Source organism: Argentina anserina, chromosome 1 (assembly GCF_933775445.1).
Source record: "Argentina anserina chromosome 1, drPotAnse1.1, whole genome shotgun sequence".
Taxonomy (NCBI): domain Eukaryota; kingdom Viridiplantae; phylum Streptophyta; class Magnoliopsida; order Rosales; family Rosaceae; genus Argentina; species Argentina anserina.
The window spans coordinates 1,637,524-1,660,173 of NC_065872.1; the positions used below are offsets into that span (position 1 = coordinate 1,637,524).

At 37.9% G+C, this 22,650-nt stretch overlaps 6 protein-coding genes across 7 annotated transcripts in view; 3 read left to right on the forward strand and 3 right to left on the reverse strand.

Annotated features, from left to right (window-relative positions):
- The window catches only part of LOC126783543 (NADH-cytochrome b5 reductase-like protein), a 54,295-nt gene extending 36,070 nt beyond the window's left edge, over positions 1-18,225 (reverse strand). The window contains exons 1-13 of one of the 2 annotated variants that reach the window (XM_050509029.1): positions 18,044-18,225; positions 17,466-17,508; positions 17,193-17,268; positions 16,815-16,874; positions 16,679-16,729; positions 16,468-16,522; positions 16,276-16,346; positions 16,141-16,192; positions 15,990-16,067; positions 15,750-15,839; positions 15,542-15,655; positions 15,338-15,406; positions 14,847-15,225 (exon numbers count right to left, since the gene is read on the reverse strand). In XM_050509029.1, the coding sequence (XP_050364986.1) occupies positions 15,169-15,225; positions 15,338-15,406; positions 15,542-15,655; positions 15,750-15,839; positions 15,990-16,067; positions 16,141-16,192; positions 16,276-16,346; positions 16,468-16,522; positions 16,679-16,729; positions 16,815-16,874; positions 17,193-17,268; positions 17,466-17,508; positions 18,044-18,199 (972 nt within the window). In that variant the 5' untranslated portion in view covers positions 18,200-18,225 and the 3' untranslated portion in view covers positions 14,847-15,168. Of the gene's footprint in view, positions 1-14,846; positions 15,226-15,337; positions 15,407-15,541; positions 15,656-15,749; positions 15,840-15,989; positions 16,068-16,140; positions 16,193-16,275; positions 16,347-16,467; positions 16,523-16,678; positions 16,730-16,814; positions 16,875-17,192; positions 17,269-17,465; positions 17,509-18,043 lie in introns of those variants that run through there. The other variant, XM_050509036.1, reaches the window with a different exon arrangement.
- On the forward strand, positions 942-1,903 carry LOC126783631 (glyoxylase I 4-like). Its single transcript, XM_050509138.1, has 3 exons — positions 942-1,100; positions 1,192-1,297; positions 1,547-1,903. The coding sequence occupies exons 1-3, from the start codon at positions 946-948 to the stop codon at positions 1,868-1,870; spliced, it is 585 nt and encodes a 194-aa protein (XP_050365095.1). The 5' UTR covers positions 942-945; the 3' UTR covers positions 1,871-1,903.
- LOC126783611 (uncharacterized) lies at positions 5,566-6,809 on the forward strand. Its single transcript, XM_050509115.1, has 2 exons — positions 5,566-6,035; positions 6,645-6,809. The coding sequence occupies exons 1-2, from the start codon at positions 5,601-5,603 to the stop codon at positions 6,798-6,800; spliced, it is 591 nt and encodes a 196-aa protein (XP_050365072.1). The 5' UTR covers positions 5,566-5,600; the 3' UTR covers positions 6,801-6,809.
- Positions 10,167-10,898, reverse strand: LOC126783668 (MAPK kinase substrate protein At1g80180-like). Its single transcript, XM_050509179.1, has one exon. It carries the CDS (start codon positions 10,697-10,699, stop codon positions 10,364-10,366), a length of 336 nt encoding a protein of 111 aa, XP_050365136.1. The 5' UTR covers positions 10,700-10,898; the 3' UTR covers positions 10,167-10,363.
- Positions 12,315-15,006, reverse strand: LOC126792156 (zinc finger CCCH domain-containing protein 34-like). The gene is given in 5 exon segments (XM_050518639.1): positions 12,315-13,512; positions 13,515-13,696; positions 13,699-14,134; positions 14,457-14,567; positions 14,956-15,006. Coding segments are annotated over 5 exon segments (1,485 nt in total). The 3' UTR covers positions 12,315-12,807.
- A 2,687-nt stretch (positions 18,226-20,912) lies between the features above and the next one.
- On the forward strand, positions 20,913-22,552 carry LOC126785138 (uncharacterized). The gene is made up of 2 exons (XM_050510752.1): positions 20,913-21,869; positions 22,247-22,552. The coding sequence occupies exons 1-2, from the start codon at positions 21,162-21,164 to the stop codon at positions 22,526-22,528; spliced, it is 990 nt and encodes a 329-aa protein (XP_050366709.1). The 5' UTR covers positions 20,913-21,161; the 3' UTR covers positions 22,529-22,552.
- The last annotated feature ends 98 nt before the right edge of the window (positions 22,553-22,650 follow it).

Below are 22,650 nucleotides of genomic sequence, written 5' to 3' on the forward strand. Positions count from 1 at the left end.
GTTAAGGTTTCATGTATATCTGTTAAGGAAACACTGTAGGGAGGAAATGAAGGTTGGAAGCTTCTAGAGTTGATAATGAACCTTGAATTGTTCAATGGTTTCTTAGTTCTGAATCTTTTCCAATTTCATGTTGGCTTCTTGTTATCTACTGATTTTCAGGTATATCTGCTTATTCTATTGCAGTTTTTAAATCAGTTTCCCCCATTTGCCATTTTGCCATATAGTTTGGTTTGTAAGACACTGATGGCAACGTAAGCAACCGAAAGCCCGAATTTCGGTTTGCCTTATTTTCTATCAGTTTACGCGCCTGATCTGGCGACAACAGATTTAGACACTGCGCGCTCCTCCAGCTTCATCACGTCAATTTCTTTTCTCACTTTTACCTTGACATTACTAATTAGGAGTTGGTAACATGAATATGAAACATACTAAGAATTTTGAAATTGTTGCACATACTGCATAGTTTCTGACCGGATGTATCAAACTCTTTTACCCAATTTTAGCTTCAATTTTTCATTACCAACCCAAGTGAAAACAAGGCCAATACTAATCGAGGAAGGATAATAATAATAAACGTATCATGGAATTTTCTTTGAAACAAATGAGGCAATAGTTAGCTGCAGCGCAACATTACGTGTCGTAGGTTGAAAAATTACAATGCCAATCTGTGGAATGAGTCATCAACGTGGAAGCCTTCGTGTAAAATGTGTAATCGACATCATTATCTAAAATTATAACAAGCAAGCTCTCTCTATATATACAGACCCTGATTTGTAGCTCTCTTCTATCTTATCCATTTGCTTATAATACATCATCAGCTTCTATTTCTGCTATCGGATCGGTTGTTGGGTTGAAGTTTTTAGCTAGGTTTTTCAAGTTCCAGCCTCTTTGGATTGTGCTTTGTTGAATTGTAGCTAAGCTGCTTAAAGATCAAGGAAAACTAGTATGAAAGAAAGAATGGTAAATCCTCTGCAATTGAAGTCCTTGAATCATATTTCACTGGTATGCAGGTCGCTCGAGAAATCCCTCGATTTCTACCAAAACGTTCTTGGCTTCTTTCCCATTAGGAGGCCTGGCTCCCTAGACTTCAATGGTGCATGGTATGATAGCTAACAGTAACGTTGCTAAAAGCTGTTGACAATTGTGTAATATCTAATTAATTATTCGTTTTGTTAATCATATCTAATGTAGGTTATACAACTATGGGATTGGCATTCATCTTCTTCAAGCTGAAGACCCTCAGACGCTGCCCAAGATCAGCTACATTAACCCCAAAGCTAACCACATTTCTTTCCAGGTCAGCTCTTTTTCATTCTATTTGAAAATAATTTGTATCGTGATTTTTTCGATTAAAAATTGTCATTTCAATAGCCATTGCTACATTACTTTACACAATTTATGTTCTTGTTTATCGAATGGACGTACTAATGTAAGGCTGCATGCATATGCTAGCTCTTCGTGTATGTATCAATGAATTGCTACAATTAGTGTAATGTAATAATCCTCTTATTAATTTAACGACTAGATGAATGTCATGAACTTGCAGTGTGAGAGCATGAGCAAAGTGGAGAACAAACTGAAGGAGATGAAGATCGAGTACGTGACGAGCAGCGTAGAGGAAGGAGGAATCAACGTTGATCAGCTCTTCTTCCATGATCCGGATGGCACCATGATTGAGATCTGTAATTGTGACAACCTTCCTGTGATACCCATAGTTGGAGATCAACCTCTGAGGTCTTGCACACGTGAGAAATGCATTGTGCAGCAGCAGCAGCAAGAAGCAATAGCCCAGATCAAACCCCAACAGAAAACCATGACCTGCCTGCGTTCTAATTCTATACACATGAAGGATAGTCTTCCTTGCGCTTGATTTATGTGAAAAAAGTCCGTGTGATCCATAATTCCACATATGTCATTAGCAAGGAAAATACTTGTGTCTATAACCTTTCTTATTTTTATACTTTTAGTAATGTGATTCTATAATGTTAACTGTTCAAAAACTTAATCGATCAATAAAGATTATCTCTGTAAAATATGTATTGAAACAAAAATCGTTTACTAAGTCGATTACATCAAATAATGATTTAGATAGAGGTAATTAATAATTTACTACTTCTTGCCCTGTAAATATATCTCCCCGGTGTTTTTGAAGTCAATTATAGTAACCATGCATGGAAGTAACAAAACAAGCGGTAACTATAAAGCAAATGCATGTTATGTTATACTCGTAAAGTGGGTTATGCATTTTGCAAAGATAAAAGGCTAGTGTTTGTCACAATATCGATCTTAGACAACTTGAACAATGCACTAGATAGCTAGAATAAAGGGGAGGAGGCTCACTATGATGAATTGATGATGCAACCAAGCAAATGCGCTTCTTCTTTTCAGTGTTTCTCCGTCGGTCCAGAACAAATGTTCTTGCGTTCTTCTTCAAGCTTAATTTGGTAAGTTGACAAGAGCTAGCTGCCACAAAAGAAGATGAAGCATGATTCAGTAAGCACCGGAGGCCATTATGTTTTGATGCAAACGAAAGTAAGAGGAAGTAAAATAAAAAAAAAATTGCATACCAACTTAAGCGATATATCACTGCAAAAATATACTGCCGATGAAGTTTATGTAACATGTTTTCTATCCAAAAGGCATTATTGTCTGATCCGATAAAGCCTTATCGCATGCCCTCCAGGTTGATCAAGGAATAAATATATATGAAAAGAGAAGAATTTGGGAGCTCCCTTCAGTCCAAAACAAAGAGCATGTATATATTGAACTAACCACTGTTTTGGGCTGTAAGGAACTCCCATTTCTACAATTTTCGCATGAAAGTACTAGACAAAACTCAGAGATCAAGGGATTAGGAGGTAAAACTAAGAGGTATGAAAATTATGCACTGCGCATTTGGTCTTATAATGCCAAGAGTTTAAGTTAAGGTGGTATCGATCTACTTCGCATTGGTAGCTTTAGCTAGATAATTTACTAAGTAATAGGCAGATGGACGAGCTGCAATTAAGTTACCATGACTCGTTTCAATTAAGCTCGTCAACCACTATAGTTTTAAAACGGTAAACCACAAAAGAGTTATAGTTATATGAAGATTAACAAAGAAGCTCGAAAAGGAGAGAGTATCATTTAACCTATTTAATATAGCGATGGCTCAAAGATGAATGCCATGATGACTTGACGTGTGACATCTAACAACACCAGCGGATAGATATCGAGGCAGATCGATATGAAAAATTGTAATACTTGTTTTCTCTTCCTCCATTTTCTACTCAAGGAAAGGGTGATTAGGCTCCTTTTAATTCCATATTAATGTATTCCTCATATTAGTTACAGCGAACTTTGCACGTAGCCTTATTCCTTTTAGCTAATCAAGTTTAGCTATACTTTTGTATTTAACACTATTCTACTCTCCCTAGATTAGCAGCTCTTAGTCTTGCTGGTTTATCTGCCCTATCTCTGCTAGTCACTCATGATGCATATTGTGGTACTTCAAAGGAAAATTTGGCAGTTGGTGCAAATATTTAAAATTACATCTCAATTTCTTGTAATATTAGAATGGTTTGATTCACATACGGCTATGACTGGCCATTTTCTGTGGATTGAATCATCTGCTACAAATCTCAGATATTTGGTGAGTTCTTGGACTGGTTGTGGATTACGTACGTACATAAGAGATTACATAATTTGATTAAAAAAAAAGAGAGATTACATAAGAAACCCAGATTAACAAACAGCTCACATCTCAGGCCCTCATACTCAGCTCTCATTGTCATAGACGTATGAGAATGAGCTAGAGAATGAGCCAGATTAACCCAGATTAAATAAAAAACGACCCTCCCCCCAACTCGATCAATGAAAGGTCTGGTGCTGAGGTTTTAGCCCACAGAATGTGTCCATTGGAAACTGGGGGGCCCCCTAGAGCTTAATTGCAACTTCAAACCCTACATGGAAAATGGAGTTATTATTATGAAGATAAGCAACTATTATAAAGACTCATCCATCACACCATCAATGGCTACTATAATTAATAAACATGCTTCTGCAACCCCACAAATTTTATGTGACAATTGATGTGGAAGAAATATGGCAGGCAAAGCGCATATTTCAGTATTTTCTTAGGTGGGTTTTTGGATATATGAAGGGTTCTGTGGCTCAGAGCTGGTCAAATTTATGAGTCTACAGGAACCATTGGACAAATCCTTGTTATGAATATAAATCACATATACAGTAGATAGAAATTTGATCCCGTAATTTTTTTTCTCCTACGAAATTTTATTTCAAAGATGGTGCACATGTTAGGTCATGAAGATGCTTAGCAAAGTTCCATTGACTGAATTTAAACCAAGGGTATCGGCCCAAATCTTCAGAATAATGAAAATTTTAATCAAAAATATTCTTTGAGAAGAGCTCATTATCGTTTCAACTCTCTTTTTTGTTTTGTTACATCAACTCTTTTCTTCTTTCATGCATGGTTTGCTGAGGATTCTAATTTGAAGGAAAAGAATTTGAAAGAAAAAAGTGGTTACAGAAGACAGTCAAATAAATATATGAGTAGGAGCTAGCTAGTATTGTCAGACCAAAAAAAAAAGGAGCTAGCTACAATCTTATACAAACTTACTTGTGCTGTCCTACTCTATAATGTAAATAGATCAATTATATATAGTATATAGGTTGTAAATAAGAGAAGCAAATCAAAGACAGCGACCCTTTTGTTGGGATTTGGCTACCCCCAACAAAATTAGCGGTGGAAGGTAGGGAGGGTCTGGGGGTCCTCTTCCATTCTGTCTGGAAAACCAAAAACCATTGTAGACAAATATTTCCCCAAACAGTAATTAGCAGCCTCCACCATCATCACAGGCTCATATATAGACATTATTGATTTTAGCAGGCAAGAACAACAAAATATATATCTATCTAGCTTGGATCTACGTTAATCTTAAAGATCACCACACAATGAATCAAGCACAAAAAAGATTGGCAAGCCAGGTTTACAGCTCATGTAGTAATCTGGAGTAGTCTCTAATCAAAAAGGAATAATTTATGTACTAATCCAGCCTAGTAGAGACAAACTAAATGAAGATTTCGTTTACGAACAATATGATCGACAAGTGAATGCATTAGCATGAGAGGAAAGCTAGCAACATTCTCAATAACGAAATGCATGCACTAGATAAATGGTTGCTAATTAAGGTGTTTGAGAGCACATGCATCAACACCATTAATCAGGCATAAGGTAGTGAATACGAATTAATTTGACTAATATCATTGATTGAAAATGGCACAACTCAAAAACAACAGACGAGTTGATTGTCTTATCACTCTTATTCAAAAAAGTTACCAAACTAATCGAGCATATGGAAGATATAAATATCCATGATTACAGGCAAGCACACATGGTTTGCTTCTATAAACTATATATGTTACCATCCTAATCAACCATTAATCATTCAATTTACACCCCTTTCCTTTGTGGCCATGATTCCACAGTCTCCATTTCCTAGCTCATTATATAGTTTTGTACCACAACAAACAAACCATTAACTAAAGAAAGAGAAAGCCAGACTGCCAGAGAGTCCAACTCCGACGAACGAGTCTGAGAAATGAATACCCCCTTTCACGACCATGAGAAGAAGCAGAAGAAGGGTTTCATGTCCTCGTACAAACCGAGCCCCGGACGTCACCTTAAGCCGGATTCTAAACCTGACGTGGTTAATAAGTACCCCGTTTTACGTAGCTGGTTCAGTTTATCCAGGAAGTCGAAAACACGTCAAGAGGTTCTAGATCAGTTCGAGCACGCTGATCAGAGCCAAAGAGAAGAACCAGATAAGAAGGTTGTTGTGGTGGTCGAGGCTTCAAGAAAGTCCGTGTCTCACGTCGAAAGCAACTTGGCTTCAGTGACTTCGTTTCTTCAAGTGAAGGTCCTTGTTACAGACATGCCTGGCTTCATGCAAGTCCATGCCTTCCGCAGCGCTAGAAGAACATACGACAGTTTGGAGAAGTTTAGCCCTAAACACATGGCTTACAACCTCAAAAAGGTACACAGATGTTCTTAGCCAACTTTTCGTGTTCTTAATCAAACATCTAAATTTTAATGTACGTTTTTGATTGATTTCATATTATAATTGTTGATGGGGATGAGTCATTGAGAGGCCAAGACAAATGTGTTTGGATATACACGATAGCGTTCTTGCTTCTTGGAGTTTCTTTTTGGAGTTTCTCTTCCTTCTTTTAGGATGATTGAAGATGTAGGATGGATCGTATAGAACAACCCCACAGGGGAACAATATTGAATGTGTGAGGAAGACAATGCACTGACCCAGATCTTATTCTTGGTGCTGAATTCTGAAAACACAGCTCTCTCTCTCTCTCTCTCTCTCTCTCTCTCTCTCTCTCTATATCATTAATAGGACCACTGTCCTCTGACCCCCTCGATCAGCAGCACAGAATTCTGGATCTTGGATCTAGAGGACTCGAATAGAATATAGAAAATAACAAATAATTTGATTTAATTCATACATTTATCCATTGTATTGTGCTTGATTTACTTGTTTTAATACACAGACAAGTTGTAGGGGTTGAGACATTTCATCGAATATATTATGCACGGTATAAATACATACACTAAGTCGCAGTTTCATGTGCAGGAGTTTGATAAAACGTACGGACCGGCATGGCATTGCATTGTTGGCTCAGGTTTCGGGTCATTTGTGACCCATTCGACAGGTTGTTTTCTGTATTTCTCAATGGAGAAGCTATACATTTTGTTGTTCAGAACTAAAATCCAGAAAGCTGCTGTTTGAGTCTTGTGCGTGAGGTGGACTGAGATAGCCAATATTGTGTTTTTAGAGCATTTCTAACGGCTGCTCTTACAATTTTCTTTTATAAATGATGAAAACACTAAATCTAAAAAAAATGTCTCAACTTCAATAACTCATATATTATGTTGTATAAAATTAAATACAAATGTCTATAATTAAATAAAAATCAAATTGAATCTCATAATGTCGTAATTTATATCAAGATTAAAAAAAGAATGATCAATCAATTATTCTTTTTTTTTTGTTATTTTTTAGGATGGAGATTGAATATTTTTTTGTAAGAAATAAAGTTTAGAAATTATTTTAAAAATTATATAAATTTTGAAAATTCTACAAATTTAGAGATTTTGTTTCTCTCTCTTCCCACTTTCTCTATTATAAATGACGATTTAGAGAACTTGTTAGAGTTAAAAATTGATGTTTTTCCTCTATAATCTAAAGATTATTTAGATTTTAGAGGAGTTATTTGAGATACTCTCAAGTTAGGATGTGCATAATATCACGCTACATTATGTAACATATAAATTTGGACTTGATTAATTGTTCACTAACTACCCACTGTGTTTTATGCTCTTTTAGCCTTCTCTTTAGTGGGCCTTTTGGGCTGCTTATCCAAAATTAAAAACATTTTGGGCATCGGATCATTAGAAGCTCAGCCGATCACACTGTGATTAACCCATGCCATGCACGTGCATGGGTGATTGGATTGTGAAGAACAGTGAGATGATCATGGAAATGAGGAAAACAATGGTTTCATCGCCATGATTCTCATGTGATAGAAGACTATCAGTTTCTGTTTTCAATTGCACATATTCAAAATGATTGGATGCATAAGCATATTTGTGAGATATTAAAGAAATTGAGTACGATTTAAAATGAATGGATGGATGAACAAATTTGTGAGATATTAGAAGCAATTAAGTACGATTTCTTTGAAATGGTTCAAACGAAGTCGTCTGGTGCTTGTGAGACTGCAACTTACTCATTCCTTCTTATGTTGTTCAACTACTATGAGTGAAAAGTTGTTAGGGTTGGGAAACAATGGAATGTGTATCTACATGTTTACTGCTAATTCTAACAGATTATTGTCTTACATATTATGTTAGAAATGATACTGTATATATGCAATTTCAAAAGTTATATCTTAATATTTGGGCGGATCACTTACTTCAAACTATTTAATCATTGCACGAGTTGTATTACCTGAGGTACATATGAGCATTGTTAAAATAGAAATATGTTGATTCCAAATAGTAAACAGGTCAGAAGCAAAGAAAAAAAGTAATCAGCAATATATTAAATAGGTTCATCGAATTCTGAGGAGAGCAGAACGAAGAAAATATGAGGATGGAAACAGAAGGGAGAAATAGGACTTGCGAGTCAAGAATGGTTTGCCGGTTTGATTCTGGACCTTTTTTCTGGTACTAATTTCCTCCCATGTTGGACTGTTGACTTTCTTGAATTTGTCCAAGCAAAGAGAATGGTGTTCTGTTGCGGCTGCTGATGATTGCCAATTGGATAAGTTAAGATGGCTTCTGGAGTTCTGGTAATTGTGCAAAGCAGTTGTAGGGTTATGAAAAGTAAACTAAATCCTAAACATGATGAATAAAGTAATAAACTATGAAAATGACAATTAGTTTCATTCATCAAACTAAGAAACGAAGATTGGTCATCTGAACAAGGCATCGTATTTGCCAATGGATCAACACATCTCAACAAGTCGACTTCTCTCATGTTTCAAATTTGATTAAACACGTAATTAGTCCATCTAATCTCAACAATTTCCCACCATTCACGATTGTACTATTTATCCGTTTTAATTAAGTAAATTCTACGTATATTAGGATATGAATATCACGATACAGAGCCAGTCACCTGCAATCAGTCTTGCACTGTTTGTTAACGAAGCATGAAGTCATGAGAGATCTTGGTCATTGGTGATGGAGAAAAGGAGGAAAGGAAAGGTAGAGTTGCCGAATTGGTCTTGACCTTTGTCGACCATGGTGAATTAGCTTGATGCGGTTTGTTGGTGTTTGGATCACTATCAACAGTAGAGTTGATGTTCTTCAAAACAATTTGATACAAGAACAGCCGAACAGGCTGCAAAATTAAGATCAAAACAACGAGAAAGAAGAAACAAAGTTAATAATATGATTTTGGTGTGCACCTTATCCTATCCATACGTGTCCACTTTGGATGATTTCTGGAATACTCACGGGCTCATGGTTCACTCTATTCATTGAAGTTGAAATAAAAACCAAAAGAATTTTGGATTAGTGGACGAATTAGCTGATAGCTGTATTAGCTGTCTCTCCTTTTCACATCTCAATCTCTTAATAATGATGCCGATACCAAAATCGCCCATGTTTCCGTTTTTAATACGGAAATGAATAACATTAACTTAAACGCAGCCTCTCTAATCATTGTGTCGAAGCACTAATTTTTACTTGTTATCTCTTTGAGAATGATCGAAGGCACTGTATTGATGACGACCTAAATCCAAACTACAGCATAAAAGTTTGATTCGATGCTGTAATCAACTACTCATATCAAAATTAACTCTAAAATAGATCCTCAGAGAGGCAACCAACTATTAGAATATACCGGACGGCCGGCAAAGATATAAAAAAAAAAAAAATTCAGATGAAAACAAAGTAGGTAGTAACCAAAATACCAACTATATAAACCAACCAGCACACCCTCCAGGTTTCTGACATTATTGTCTAAATAATACTACGGTCCAATTTCAAAGAAAAATATGGAGCTAGAATTTTTGTTTTTGAATTAAAAGATCAAAAAATATTATTCAATAAGCAAAATCAAAATAACACATAAATGCTAGACCTAAACCTAAAGGGCCACAGTGTTGTTATTATGTAATTTGGAAACTTTCAAACTAAACCCACATTTGGAAACAAGTCAATATTGGTTTTTGGTTACCAGATTAAATATAAAAAGCAGCACAACTTCGTTGAATAAATCAAGTTACCAGTTCCCACTTCAAAGTCATGGCAGGAAAGGCTAAACACATAAGATTGAACAAAGAACTACGTCACTTGGGAAATTAGCAACATAAACCCTAAATAAAGAAAATTGATCCGAAATTGGTTAATCTCAAAATTGATCGTCAAATTATAGCAACAATTTTTTTTGTAGCTAAAAGGGTAGACAGTTCTTAGGCTAATTCAACCAAAGTGGAGTAAACTATATCCTAGCAATCTCATTATTAATGAAAATAATGAAATGATCCTTGTGTAGTATGTACTAGAGAAGCTTGATCAAAACCCAAAATCCACAACAAACTATCATCTAGATTTTCCGACAACTCAAAACGCAAAACCAAGCAAGAAATAAAAAACCCAAACATGAACAATGGAATGTAAACTGATACACAAGTATTTAATTATACATTTTTACCATTAACATGAACATTACAATCACTCACAAGAAGAAAAAATAAAGATCGAAAATTGAAAGCATGCAGTGTTTGATTTAATTTAATTTTGTTTTAAGCTAATAAAAATTTGAGCAAAAATCAGCCACACCTACTTAGACCTCCGCTTGTTCGATCTGGGCCGCTTGGACGCCGCCGCCGGCTTCCCAAACACTCCACAACACCCGGCCTTGGGCGACGGCGGGTCCATCATCGGCGGCGCAACCTTCACCGGTTTATACCCCCTCCCTCCCGCAGCTCCTCCGTCGTTGGCAGAAGCCGCAGCAGGAGCGTCTGAGCCCCCGCCCTGGGCGGCGGCGGCGGCGGCTTCGGCTTGCTTCTCGGCTTCGACTTGATTCAAGGCGCGCTGTAGAAACTTGTCGTCCCAAATCAAACCGGAGGATCCTTGCCTCCGGAAGGTGCTCTCCGACCTCTGCAATCCCTCCATCAACGACTTTGATTCCCGATCGGGTCTGCTCAGATCCGCGAATTCCTGGGATCGGTGATGATGAAGGTGAACAAGTCTAGAGGATTCTGAGGCGGATTTTGAGAAGGTTTTTGGAAAGTGGTTAGTGGTGAGCTGAGGGAGGGAGCTCTATAATAATATGAGGAGTCGTTGGACTTTTCCTTTCCGGAGGGCTTTTTTGTTTTTTTATTGTAGGAGGAGAAATGACAAAGAGGCATCTTGTGTCGTTTCATGAGCTTTTATGTCGTTTTTATGGGCTAGGACTGGGTTTTTTCCTCGTGTGTGTGTGTGTGTTGACCTGAAGCAAGTTCCGTGGTGTCTTTTTTTTTTTTTGACAATGAAGTTCCGTGGTGTCTTGAGTTAGGGAAAGAAAGAAATCAAAATTGGATGGAGACGAAGAATTGATTGCGGTTATGTGAGGTTTTGAGGTCATGAGAATTTTCGGATATTATGGTTCAATATCGGCAACACAAGTGTGTCATTATGAACGAAAAAGTCTTCTACAACTATACGGTAACAAGTATTAATAGCGGTTGACATATCCATTTTCTTTTATATCAAATGAAATTCTGTTTGAAAATTATTCACTAGATTGAATAGACATTAATAGAGCTAGGGGCGGGCACGAGACAGGATGAGACGAGATGTGGCTCATCCCACGTCTCATCACACTCTTTTTGAATCGGGACGGGATCGGGACGGGACAGAATCGGAACGGGACGGGACAGAATCGGAACGGGACGGGACAAATCCCACATTCCTATATTTTTACTTTTTCATTAACAAAGTAATATTCAATAATGAAATTTTAACAAAAAAAATATATATTATGTTCAAAATATTATAATTTACCATTACTATTTGAGTTAATATAACTTTGGAGTTATTAAGAACATAAATTAGTTTCATTTTGATATAAATATATAAGAATTTTTAAGTTTTCATTAAAGGTGGGACGGGACGGGACGAGACTAAGCGGGATAGAAATTATTCGTCGCACGTCTCATCCCACTATTATGAAACGGGACGGGACATTCGTCCCGTGCTTATGAATTTCGGGACAGGATCGAGATTTCTGTTTTTTATGCCCACCCCTAAATGGAGCTATAAAGTCTCAGGCGTTGAGCCTATCAGGTCTAAAACGTGATTTCATACTCGGAAAACAATAATGGAGCTGCGAAATTTCCAAAACCAAGGCTAGAAAGATGATCAATGCGACTAGCTGGATTAGAACATTTTAAAACTGTACATTTTGTTTGTATATCAGGGCATTAATGGAGGGGGATTGGAGGCTAAACTACTTGGTAAATTTCTCTTAAAACATGTAACATTCTTAAAAATATAGAAATTTCTAGTGAGATCACCGGTTGGTCATTACTTCGTAGAGGCCGTGTGGACCATTAGGCGGGCTGGGTCATTACTTTATTCTCTGGCCTTCTGAAGCCTTCTTGGTCAATCTTCATGTCCTAAAATCTAAAACTTCTAAAAACTAATTGGTCAAAAGAGTGAATGTGTTAGGATTGATTCTCCTGTCAAGTAGCTGTGGTGGTGATAAAATAAACAAACTTGATGACATGATCAATGCTTGATTCTTCTTAATGTTCTCGTTCGGCTAACTAATATGGTAGAAGACTAGAAGTGGAATAAAACACACACAAGTTAAACGAGAACATCATGCATCAGAAGTTCAGAATAGTCAATGTTACTCCCAGATATAGGCGAAAATCGGAATAGAAAGGAAACAAAAGGAGCAAATAATCAAGTGCAGAAATGATACCGGTGAAACGATAGATGCTCTCCCTGTACAGAAATCAAACTGAGCTTTGTTTCAATGGCTTGTCTTTGTAGGGTGCCCAAGTTTGTCATCTAGGTTAGGCAAAAGTAGGCTCAACTGATGTACTACCAAAAAATGCTGAACAACGTATCAACTGCCTTGAAGAGGAAGGTATCCGAAAAATGCAGGTAGACCTTCTGCAAAAGGGGGCAACCACACGCACAATCTTCATCTAGTATATTTCTTTAAATCTAACTCTACCTGGTAATGGTCATGAACAACATAGACTAAGAGTCTGTCCTGCAAGTATCTTTCTTCAGTTGCTGCCACAGCCACTTCTGTGAGCTAGCTTCCTTTTCTCGTTTAGAATTTCAGTGAAAGGTTTACCACCTCCATGTTCTTCTGCTTTCCTCTTTTCTTCTTTGATCTGGGCAAGGGACTTGGGTCCTGTAAAGGCAGTTGAATCCTCTTTAGATGATCTCTTTTCCCTTGGCACTGGTTTCCTTGTGGCTTCTGATAGAGGAAACTGTGGCTTGGCCAGCCTTCTTTCCTTATGTCTCTGAGATCTGTATTGGTGAGATTGTCTATGCGGAGGACGTTGAATTACAGCGTTGTTAAAGGCTTCATTCTCCTTGCGTGTGTCATAAGTTCTGTTTCCCACTTCTGATGCCAATCTCCTGGGCCAACCCATATCATGCCTTTGAGGCAATTCCTGGCTTCTATCAATCAACTGAAGTGAGTCATGAATTCTTGATAATCCAGAAATGGAACAATCATCAATCGCTCTTCGTCTTCTCAAGTGATTTCGGAGATCCAAGCTATCATGGTCATCTTCCATTGGCATACCCTTCCTCTTGTGGGACAATATGGAATTCAACATTATATCCTCTCCATAGCCATGGATACTTCCCTCATTACCAAAAAGGTAGCTGGTATCTAAACAATCATAGGAGTCATAAATTTGGTTTTCATACAAAAGTACAGCAGCAGGACGCAGAGGATCATACTCATCTGGATTGTCAGGTCATAATCATGCCACTCCTTATTTAATCCCCAGTGCTCTCTGTGAAGTGTAGGAAAGTATTCAGGGCTATCCTCGCCAACTAAATATTCTGATTTACCATCGACAAGAACATCAAAGCCTGGAGAGGAATCCCACCGTTCCTCTTGCACAATAAGGTCATCAGCTCCCTCCTCTGAACTCGATCAGTGCATAGAGAAGGTCTACCGTCACTAGAGCCTTCAGCTGGAAGAAGCAAGGAGTTCGATCGAATTTCATCAGCCTCTTCATCCCCGTATTCAGAAACATGAGGAGAAGCACATATCTGTACTTGTTCCTGATAATTAAGATCCTGCTTTGCCACAGTTTCACAAGCACTGTGGGGTGAAATTGTTGGTGCTGATACTGTTTCATTCACTTCAGAAGCCTCGTTCTCTAAAGAAAGTTCTTCAGTACTTGCAGAGGACGCAGTGTTCGCACATTTCCCAGTTGATGCACTGCCGTCAGTGTCATGCAAGAACAAGCAGCTATCACCTTTATTGCACATCCCATTCAAGTAAAAGTAACAAGGAACATTCTTGGTTGCAGATATGGAAGATGGAGCGGGCTCTGATGGTGCCGCTTCATGCCTCTCCTCCAATGGCTTCAATAAACAAAAACAAGTAATCAAACAACCGAGCGACTACAAACTATCCTTAAAAGATCTATAGCCACCATGAATTGATAAATTTTTCACTAAACTATTCCGAAAAGAAAAGTACGGATGTAATGAAAGAGGAAACCATCAACACCATGAAGTAATACACACTTCAACTGTTCATACTGTCACTAGAAATAATATGATTGATACAGCGAAATGGGTAAAATGTCTTAAAAACATATCATGACTTGTACCATTAACTAACTACAAACAAATTCCAAAAATTGATGAAACAAGAGAAGCAGCATAAGAGAAGAAGCCTTACAGGATGCCGAAAAGCACAAGTGGGATTAAGACAATCCCCAACCAACCAGTACCAGCAAGCTTTCGGGTTCAGCCACGCAATCTTGCTGTGTCAAAACTCACATTCAAGTCCCTGATACAAACATATTAAATAGCACAAAGCTCAAATGGTGCATCTATATAATGAAGACATTGTTGCAACGATGCACAACGTAATAAGAAGCATGAAAAGCAAACCCAGCTATACTCAGAAACCTTAGAACCTTGAAAATTGCAAGGTAATGCGATGATCGATTGGAAGAGAGCGCAAAGTGTTGCTCGGGTTTTATTTACCAGTTGCTACAAAAAACTGGCCCCAACCCATATTCACAATTTTTGGTCCCTTCAATAGGAATGAAAAACTTTGTTTATTTTCTATAAATCGGCTAAATATCACGAAGTTGAATCAGAGTTTGGTAGTCAAGTTGTATTCTTTTTACCATGTTCAGCGGTAAAACATTTGTATCAAATATAAAATTCACCTGCAAAAGTACAAATATTTCTCTTTCATGAAACCAAGTTACTCGGCTCATCATGCAAAAGGGAGCTGATTCCCATGCACACTAGGATTCCATTTAAATCGGTATTAAACTCTGCTTCAGAGACTAGTTGTGTATGCTTCCTATGAAAACATCTTATTGGAGCAAACTGTTCCTTTCCTAGTAATCACTTCAAATCCTAAATGGGCTGGCTAATCAAAACTTGTAAACCATTTTTTCTGTGTAACCGAGTTCTTTTAGTATCCCAGAGAGCTGCAACAAAGCAAAATAGGGAACTTATCAGACAGAAAAACAGGAAGAAGAGCGAAATGGTAGTCAAGCATTACAAATTAGCGATATCATCAACACGATATGCCTTTCGTACCTCTCCTTGTGTCCAGTCTTTAGCCTTGCCACCAGATATGTGTCCCATCATCCCAGGAGGACCGCATACCTGCACAAGTTGACAAGTTCAAATGAAGGTTGGTCGATGAGTTAAAGCAAATAGTTAACTAGAAAACCCAATTGTCTCAGGTTGTACATAGTATATGCAACATGTACATGAGCAGCTCTCCCAAATAACACTTACAAGGATGAGTGTATCTTCAGTGGGACCAGGTAAGCCTTTAACTGCCATTTCCTTTGATATGTAGCCTTTCCCTCCTTTCCAACTATTTGTAGGATTATCAACTGTGTAATATACCTGGGTTTTTTCCCCCAATAGAAAACAGTCATATTCTGTGAGATAAATATCAAATTTGATAGCAATAGTGATCTGATCAAGAGGCAAAAATTACCTTCAAATTAGGGTAGCCAGCTGCAAGTAGGTCAAGTTTCTGTTTAAGCAGTATGTCATCTGGAGACACATTAGCATAGAGCAGTGACACCTATGCCATCAAAAGTAAATATTCCCAATTAGACAATATGTTCAGTCGAGTAAAGTGAATATTTTTCACTGGATAGACCATAAAAAATGACAATCAAGTGTGCCAAATGTAAAGTTCTGAATAATACTGTAGTTAGAAACTTAGAATCACCTTGGTTGTGTCATCAGGATTTTTGAGTATAGCCTCGATCACCTGAAGCATTGGTGTAATACCAGAACCACCCGCAATCTGGATGAAATAAAGAAATTACATGTGAGACAGGTAATAATGAGAAAGAATTGTTTCTAGAGAACTTGCTTACCATGCCAATATGTTTCTTCATGTTGGGAGTATATTTCAGCTTTTCAATGGGCCTGAAAGAAGCGAATGCACCTGATTATGAGATAACTTAAAGTGTATCCTCTACTAACCATTGCCACTGGTAAAATGAGATTACCCTTTAACTTCAAGTACATCGCCCGGTTTTAAGCTTGCAAAATGCTGGCTCATTTTCCCTTCTGGATACACCTAACATACAGTTCGGGTAAAAGGAAAGAAACTTGAAATTACATCCATGAATCAACAAATCCTAAAAGCACAAAGCAAAGCAGCAGAATAGGTGACTTGCATAGACATCACATCATCATACCTTAATCAACAAGTCAAAGTATCCCTTGGAATCTGGATCCGATATTGGCGTATACCTGGATATATAGGCATGCCAGAATTATCTTTGAAGTGATGGAAGTAAAATCCAGAACTCATATAAATGGATTCAAGTAAAAGGGAATGATTAAAAGACTTGCATATGGTACATAATAAAGTTCCAAGAACAGTGACGTTTGGAAATAAAGACTTACGGGCGTGTGACAAACTTTGGTTTCCCTTCAGCATCTTGTCCAATTGGGGCCCTAGAGTTAACAAGACAACGTCAAAGAATATTAGATACAGTAGACCTCCAATGAATTAGGAATTCTATGACAAAGCAGAGTATACCTTGTAATGAGGCATGACGCCACATCCAAACCTAACTTGGCGGTTGGGTCAAAGGTAAACCTGCAAAGTTTGTTGAAAAGATAATCAGTATAACGTTTATCTGGGACATGGTCATGCTTTTGTCTAAAGTTGAAAACACTGCGCTTTATAGTGCACTGTCATGTAATTAGATTAAGAATCTGCCAAATTGACACATTCTAATCATGTTAGTATGATGCCCGTTTCCATACTAATCGCCCACTTATGGTCTTGAATGCTATGTATGTAGGCAACTCATGATCTATTTGACCATCACAGAGAAACAAGGAAGAAATATAAAATATCAAACAATGTGAAAAAAAAAGTGGATGATGATTGAGAGAGGCTAAAAGATTATACCTGAACAATTGAGTATTGTGGCTAACTCTCGCCGTGTCTTGCAGCTTAAATTCAGTCCATTTATCTGGATTAAGTGCTGAGAACACACATTAAAAGCAATTACTCAGTATGGATTAGGGGTGACAAAGCAGGACATATGGTCATGTCCACGATTCACGCTCTATATGATACAATTCTAATACTACAAGATGAAAACCTTTAAGCTAAATATATACCATCTAAAACTCCAACCAAACTTCTTCAGAGCGTGTGTGGGAAAATAGAGAGACTCACCAACTTTTGGACCAGACTGTTCTTTGATTTCATCTAAACATACCTGTGAAAGAAACAACAGTACTCAACTCTCAATAGCGAAAGAACAGAAGTACTCACAAATAACTAGCTACTATGGCTCATAGCACAGAACAAACATTAAGCTGAAGATGTTGCATGTCAATGTATCACCCGCAGGTTTTACGAAGATAGCAATGCCGATAAGGGGCAGCTCTTACACTTGTAAACCTAAGTGCTAACACATCGGAACAATTACGCGGAGCTATATCGATTAATTTATGAAGCACACTAGTTGTATTACCAAAACCAAAACCAAATGCACATATTAATCACTCCAAAGAATCCGAATGCAGCTTCAGCACAAATAAAATTCACTATTATCCTCATGATTTTAGTTACCGCAACTCTACATTCCCAGAATCAAATCAACCAGACTATTCAAATTGAAATTTTCAAACATAAATTAAGATCATACACCAAAACCTAATCCAGTGCTTCACACACCAAAACCACTGAGCTAGCACTACATTGTGAGTAACAGTACTAAAACCTAGACGAAATCGGCGAGAGAATCTAACCGAATTTGGCGACGAGTGGTAGTAGATGTACGAGATTCCGCCGGAGACAGCCGCGAGTGCTCCGATCGGGAAGCGGAAGCCGGACATGGAATTCCCGGCTCCGGCGGTGAAGCCAGCCGGGGCGGCCTTGGCTAGTCTCTGGAAGAAGGCAGCCATTTCGAGGGAGCAAAGCACTATGCTGAAGAAGACTAGAGGAAATGAAGATGATCTGGTAGGTGTTGAACAAGGGTACAATTGTCTTTTCAGTTATTTTACGGAACGTATCGGCTCGTATTCAGCCATTTTCCGGCATAGTTCCTGGCGTATCTTGGGTAAAAATATACTACACGCTCAAATTCACTTTAAATGCACGTCGAATAGACTCTTCGGGTGCATGTTGACTGCCGGAGATGCTTACCTAAAGACGATTATACCCTGAGTGTTAAATAGGCCCGCTGGCCTTTTGATGAGTCTTCGGCTTGGCCCAACATATAATACGTCCCGAGGATTTCTTTTTTTATAAGAGGTTTTTGAGATAATTTTACTCATTAGTTAAATCAATCTTTGAAAGGTTGAATCCGACGATTTTCATGTGTCCGTATTTGAAAACGTACATTTATTCATCTGTCAAGTATCTATAAGTCAGGTCGGATCGATGAACATTAGTTCCACTAATAATTGAAGAAGAATTTGTGCAAGCCTTATGCTTTTGTTAGAGAAAATTGAGATCTTAATCTACTTTTTTTTTTTACGGAAAACTAATGCATATAGGTTTTTATAAATTTTATGTGGTCTGAAAGTCATTACATACCACTCCGCTGAACATTCAGAACAAGAGGTTATAAGTAGATCTTAATCTACTTAGTTATCATAATCTTAGACTAAACAAATTGTGTGGTAATATGTTTAACACACCAATGTGGACCGTTACAATGATATACAAATATGCTTTGTGTTTTTGACGTACAATTTCGCACAGCCGTCATCCCTTTCTCCTTAGTCCGAGGTGCTTATGCAAGTACGACCATGTCTGCTTCACATGGGTTGGAGCCCCATTTCCATCACAAGATTGGAGTCATTGGGTTTTGGTGGTACCTCCAAACCCCATAGCACTTATTCATGCTGACAGATTCCGCTGCCAGTTACTTACAACCGTAAAAAAAAAACATACGTATTCACCAAGAAACAACGGAAAGAAACCTATCAAGTGCAAGGATTAAAACAATGAACAAATGATCCATCTATTGACTAGTGAGTAGTGAGTGATGTGATGATGGGGGAGGAAGAGAAGGATAAGGATGATGATATGTTTATCGTTTCTGGTTTGTATATATTGGTCAATTTCTCAACGATTCATAGCTGGATTAAAACAGTGAAGAGAGATTGGTCATTGGTGCATATCGATACTCTTACCTTCATCTTAAACTTTAACCACTGAATGAATGACAAACTAGCAAAGGAGTAGGTCCCTTCAGAAAGCAATTGTTCATGGAGATCGCCTGAATCTTCAACCGGACAACCCAGAAGATATTTTTGCTTCAGACACTATTATTTAGCTTAATTTGCATAGAAGTGTAAAGTTAATTAACACGTTACAGTGTTCTTCATTCGGAAGTTATCGTGAAGTCGCTCTATAAGTTTTGGCCATAAACTCCGGCAAATTAAATTTTAACAGCCAAAGCATTCATGCTCAACATTATTTTGGCTCCGCTGAATTTAGGATATGAAATAACAGTAACATTAACCAAACTTGATTGGACATGAAAATGATAACAATAAGTTAAAAATGTCATCTCAACCAATGGAGTTAAGATACAAGTGTCACTGATCTCACTGGTGATGAGGAAGACTTACAATAATCACTACACTATGATACATGTGATAAGAACAAGAATTAATAAATCAACTAGGCCTAGGTGAATGAAACTTGGAAGAAGACATATCTACCTGTCGATCTGTGTTTTGCCGATTCAAAACGAAGTTCCAATAATTGAAGTACGATGGCCAATGGTATATACATGTCATGCATGATGAATTTAGAACTCACTGGTTGATATAGATTGAAGAAGACCTTTTGTTGTTTCTTGATAAATAATCAAATACCAACAAAAGTTCTTGAGATCGATCTTACGGCCAATGGAGATTAGAGATTGGAGATCGAAGATTGGAGGATGCAATTGTGGATCCAATCCAGGGGTGCCGGCAGTGCACCGGTTCATGCGTTCAACAGGTTCATATTTTGCTCTTTTAAGGTGTTCGACGAATTACTTTACAAGGTTAAAGAAATTGAAATGATCTTAATGTGATATAATATATACGTGATAGTTAAGTTTGTAGAACATCAATCATCTAGAAACTACAATGTAAAAGAAGTGGTACTGATGTCATTTAGTTATAACACTTGAGTAGTTTCATGATCCAGTTGACGTTTAAAGTAAACAAACAAGATGTTCGATAAATTGCTTCAAAATATCAAGAGAAACAAACGACAACGATGTTTAACACTACCTAACAACGATGAAAACACCGTGTATCATACTGTACTTCTGGGTGCGTTTAAGACTACCAAAGTTTACTGCAGACAATTAGTTAAGCACTACCTATCCTCGTAGTAAATCCCAGTTGATTAAGTCTAGGGGGTACACTGCAATCGTGATCAGAATGATCAGATCAATACAAGGCCAGGGTGATTACTGGAAGTCTTCACTAATAGATATTTCCGTCAGTTGCATTATATTATAACTTTGTTTCTTCAACGGCTGAGAATGAAACCATATTGGCAAACCTGACAAAAACATATGAGAAGATTCCTTGTAACTTTGCATGATTGGACCTTTAGTCTGTTTACTTCCATATATAAAAGCTCACCAAAAGTTTCAACTCCATGTCTTTAGTGTTCTGGAAATGCCTCACTACATTTCAACTCCATGTCTTTGGTATTTGGTCTGTAGAACTGTAACTGCTGCACTAGTTTAGTGTAGCTTCTGGGTTTAGGATCTGGGGAGTTGAAAATCTTCCATAGTTTCTTTTCTTTAGATCCTTGTGCTCTTGGTTTCTTTTTCTCCAAGTAAGACCATGGATACTTGTAGAAGTAGAAATATGCTCATGGGGTCTTGAATGGTGCAGGGGTAGCTTGACAATGTCTTTCCACACCCAAAATCGTCCAACTCTGCTTCTCGGTGTTCTAAGCGAAAATCGAACACAGAACAGAACCAAATCAGGCTCATCTGTAGCTGTACATGTATCCTCAGTTCTACAAACTAATGGAAAAGGTGGAAATGGGAATGGGAATCTGTCTGATCAACCCAAGAAAGGTATGGCTCTAAAAAAGCGACAAGTCTCCAAGTTTGTGCTTAGCCAACCAAACACTGTGGGCATCATTGGAGGAGTGTCTGTATATTCTAGCCTACTTTTCTTGGAGAAGCTTGTTTGGTGGAGTTTGAAAGATGGGGGTGAATGCCCACCTTTTGTTGTGTGCAGTGATACAGCACAATATAAGGAGCTTCCTATTCGCAGTTTGTTTCAATCACTCAAGAGAAAAGCAACTAAGGCCAAATACTCGAGCAAAAATCGGGCCATCATCGACAGCTTGTGCCAAAAAAGAGCATTCCTAGAGAATTCTGGAGCTAGATGCATAGTCATGCCATGCCATCTGTCTCATGCTTGGCATGAACAGATTTCTCAGGACTGTTCTTTGAGGTTTCTTCATATTGGTGAGTGTGTTGCTAGAGAACTCAGAGAAGCAAAGATGAAGCCACTTGAAGCTGGGAGTAATGTGAGGATTGGGGTGCTTGGTGCTGAAGCAACTTTAACAGCTGGTTTTTACCAACAGAAGCTAAGTATTCAGGTATACAATTTAAAGGCACTTATATAAACTTAAGCTAATCTAGTTTTTTTTTTTTTTACATTGTAGACTAATTCTAAGTTGTAACATATTTCGGGTCTAGTGGTCGTCTAACATGATGTTCATGATGTTAAGAGTAGTCTTGGTTGCTTGTGCAGGGTGAAGCATGGCGTATATGCTTGTCTTCGTCTGCATTTCTATAGCTTATGTTTTCGAGTCTAGTGGTTTTGTAATATTGATACCATACAAGCTTATGTACACTCATCAAAGTCGTGTAGAAGCGATGAACACATTATTGACACTGACTAGCACATATAATTTTGGTTCAACTTTGGTATCATTGGAACAGTTTTTGTTTGTTTTGAATGGAAAATGCACAGGGCTTTGAGGTTGTTGTACCAGACAAAGCAACCATGGAACATGTTGTGACTCCTGCAATTGAGGCATTGAAGAGAAGAGACATGGAAGGGGCACGGAATCTGTTAAGAATCTCGGTGCAGGTTCTGTTGGTGAGGGGGGTGAACATTGTCATCATCGCTTCTGATGAATTGCAGGGTGTTCTGCCTCGTGATGATCCACTTCTTAAGAAATGTATTGATCCCATGGATGCTTTGGCTAGGTCAACCATCAAATGGGCAAAGGCCACAGGAAATGGTGGATAAATAGAGCTCAAGAACCAGCAGACCCTTATGTACAAAAATCTTGCTGTCACTGGTGAGGGCTATATGTCTATAAACCAAGCTCTGCTTCTCCCTCACTTCCATAAACAGAATCATTTTGATCT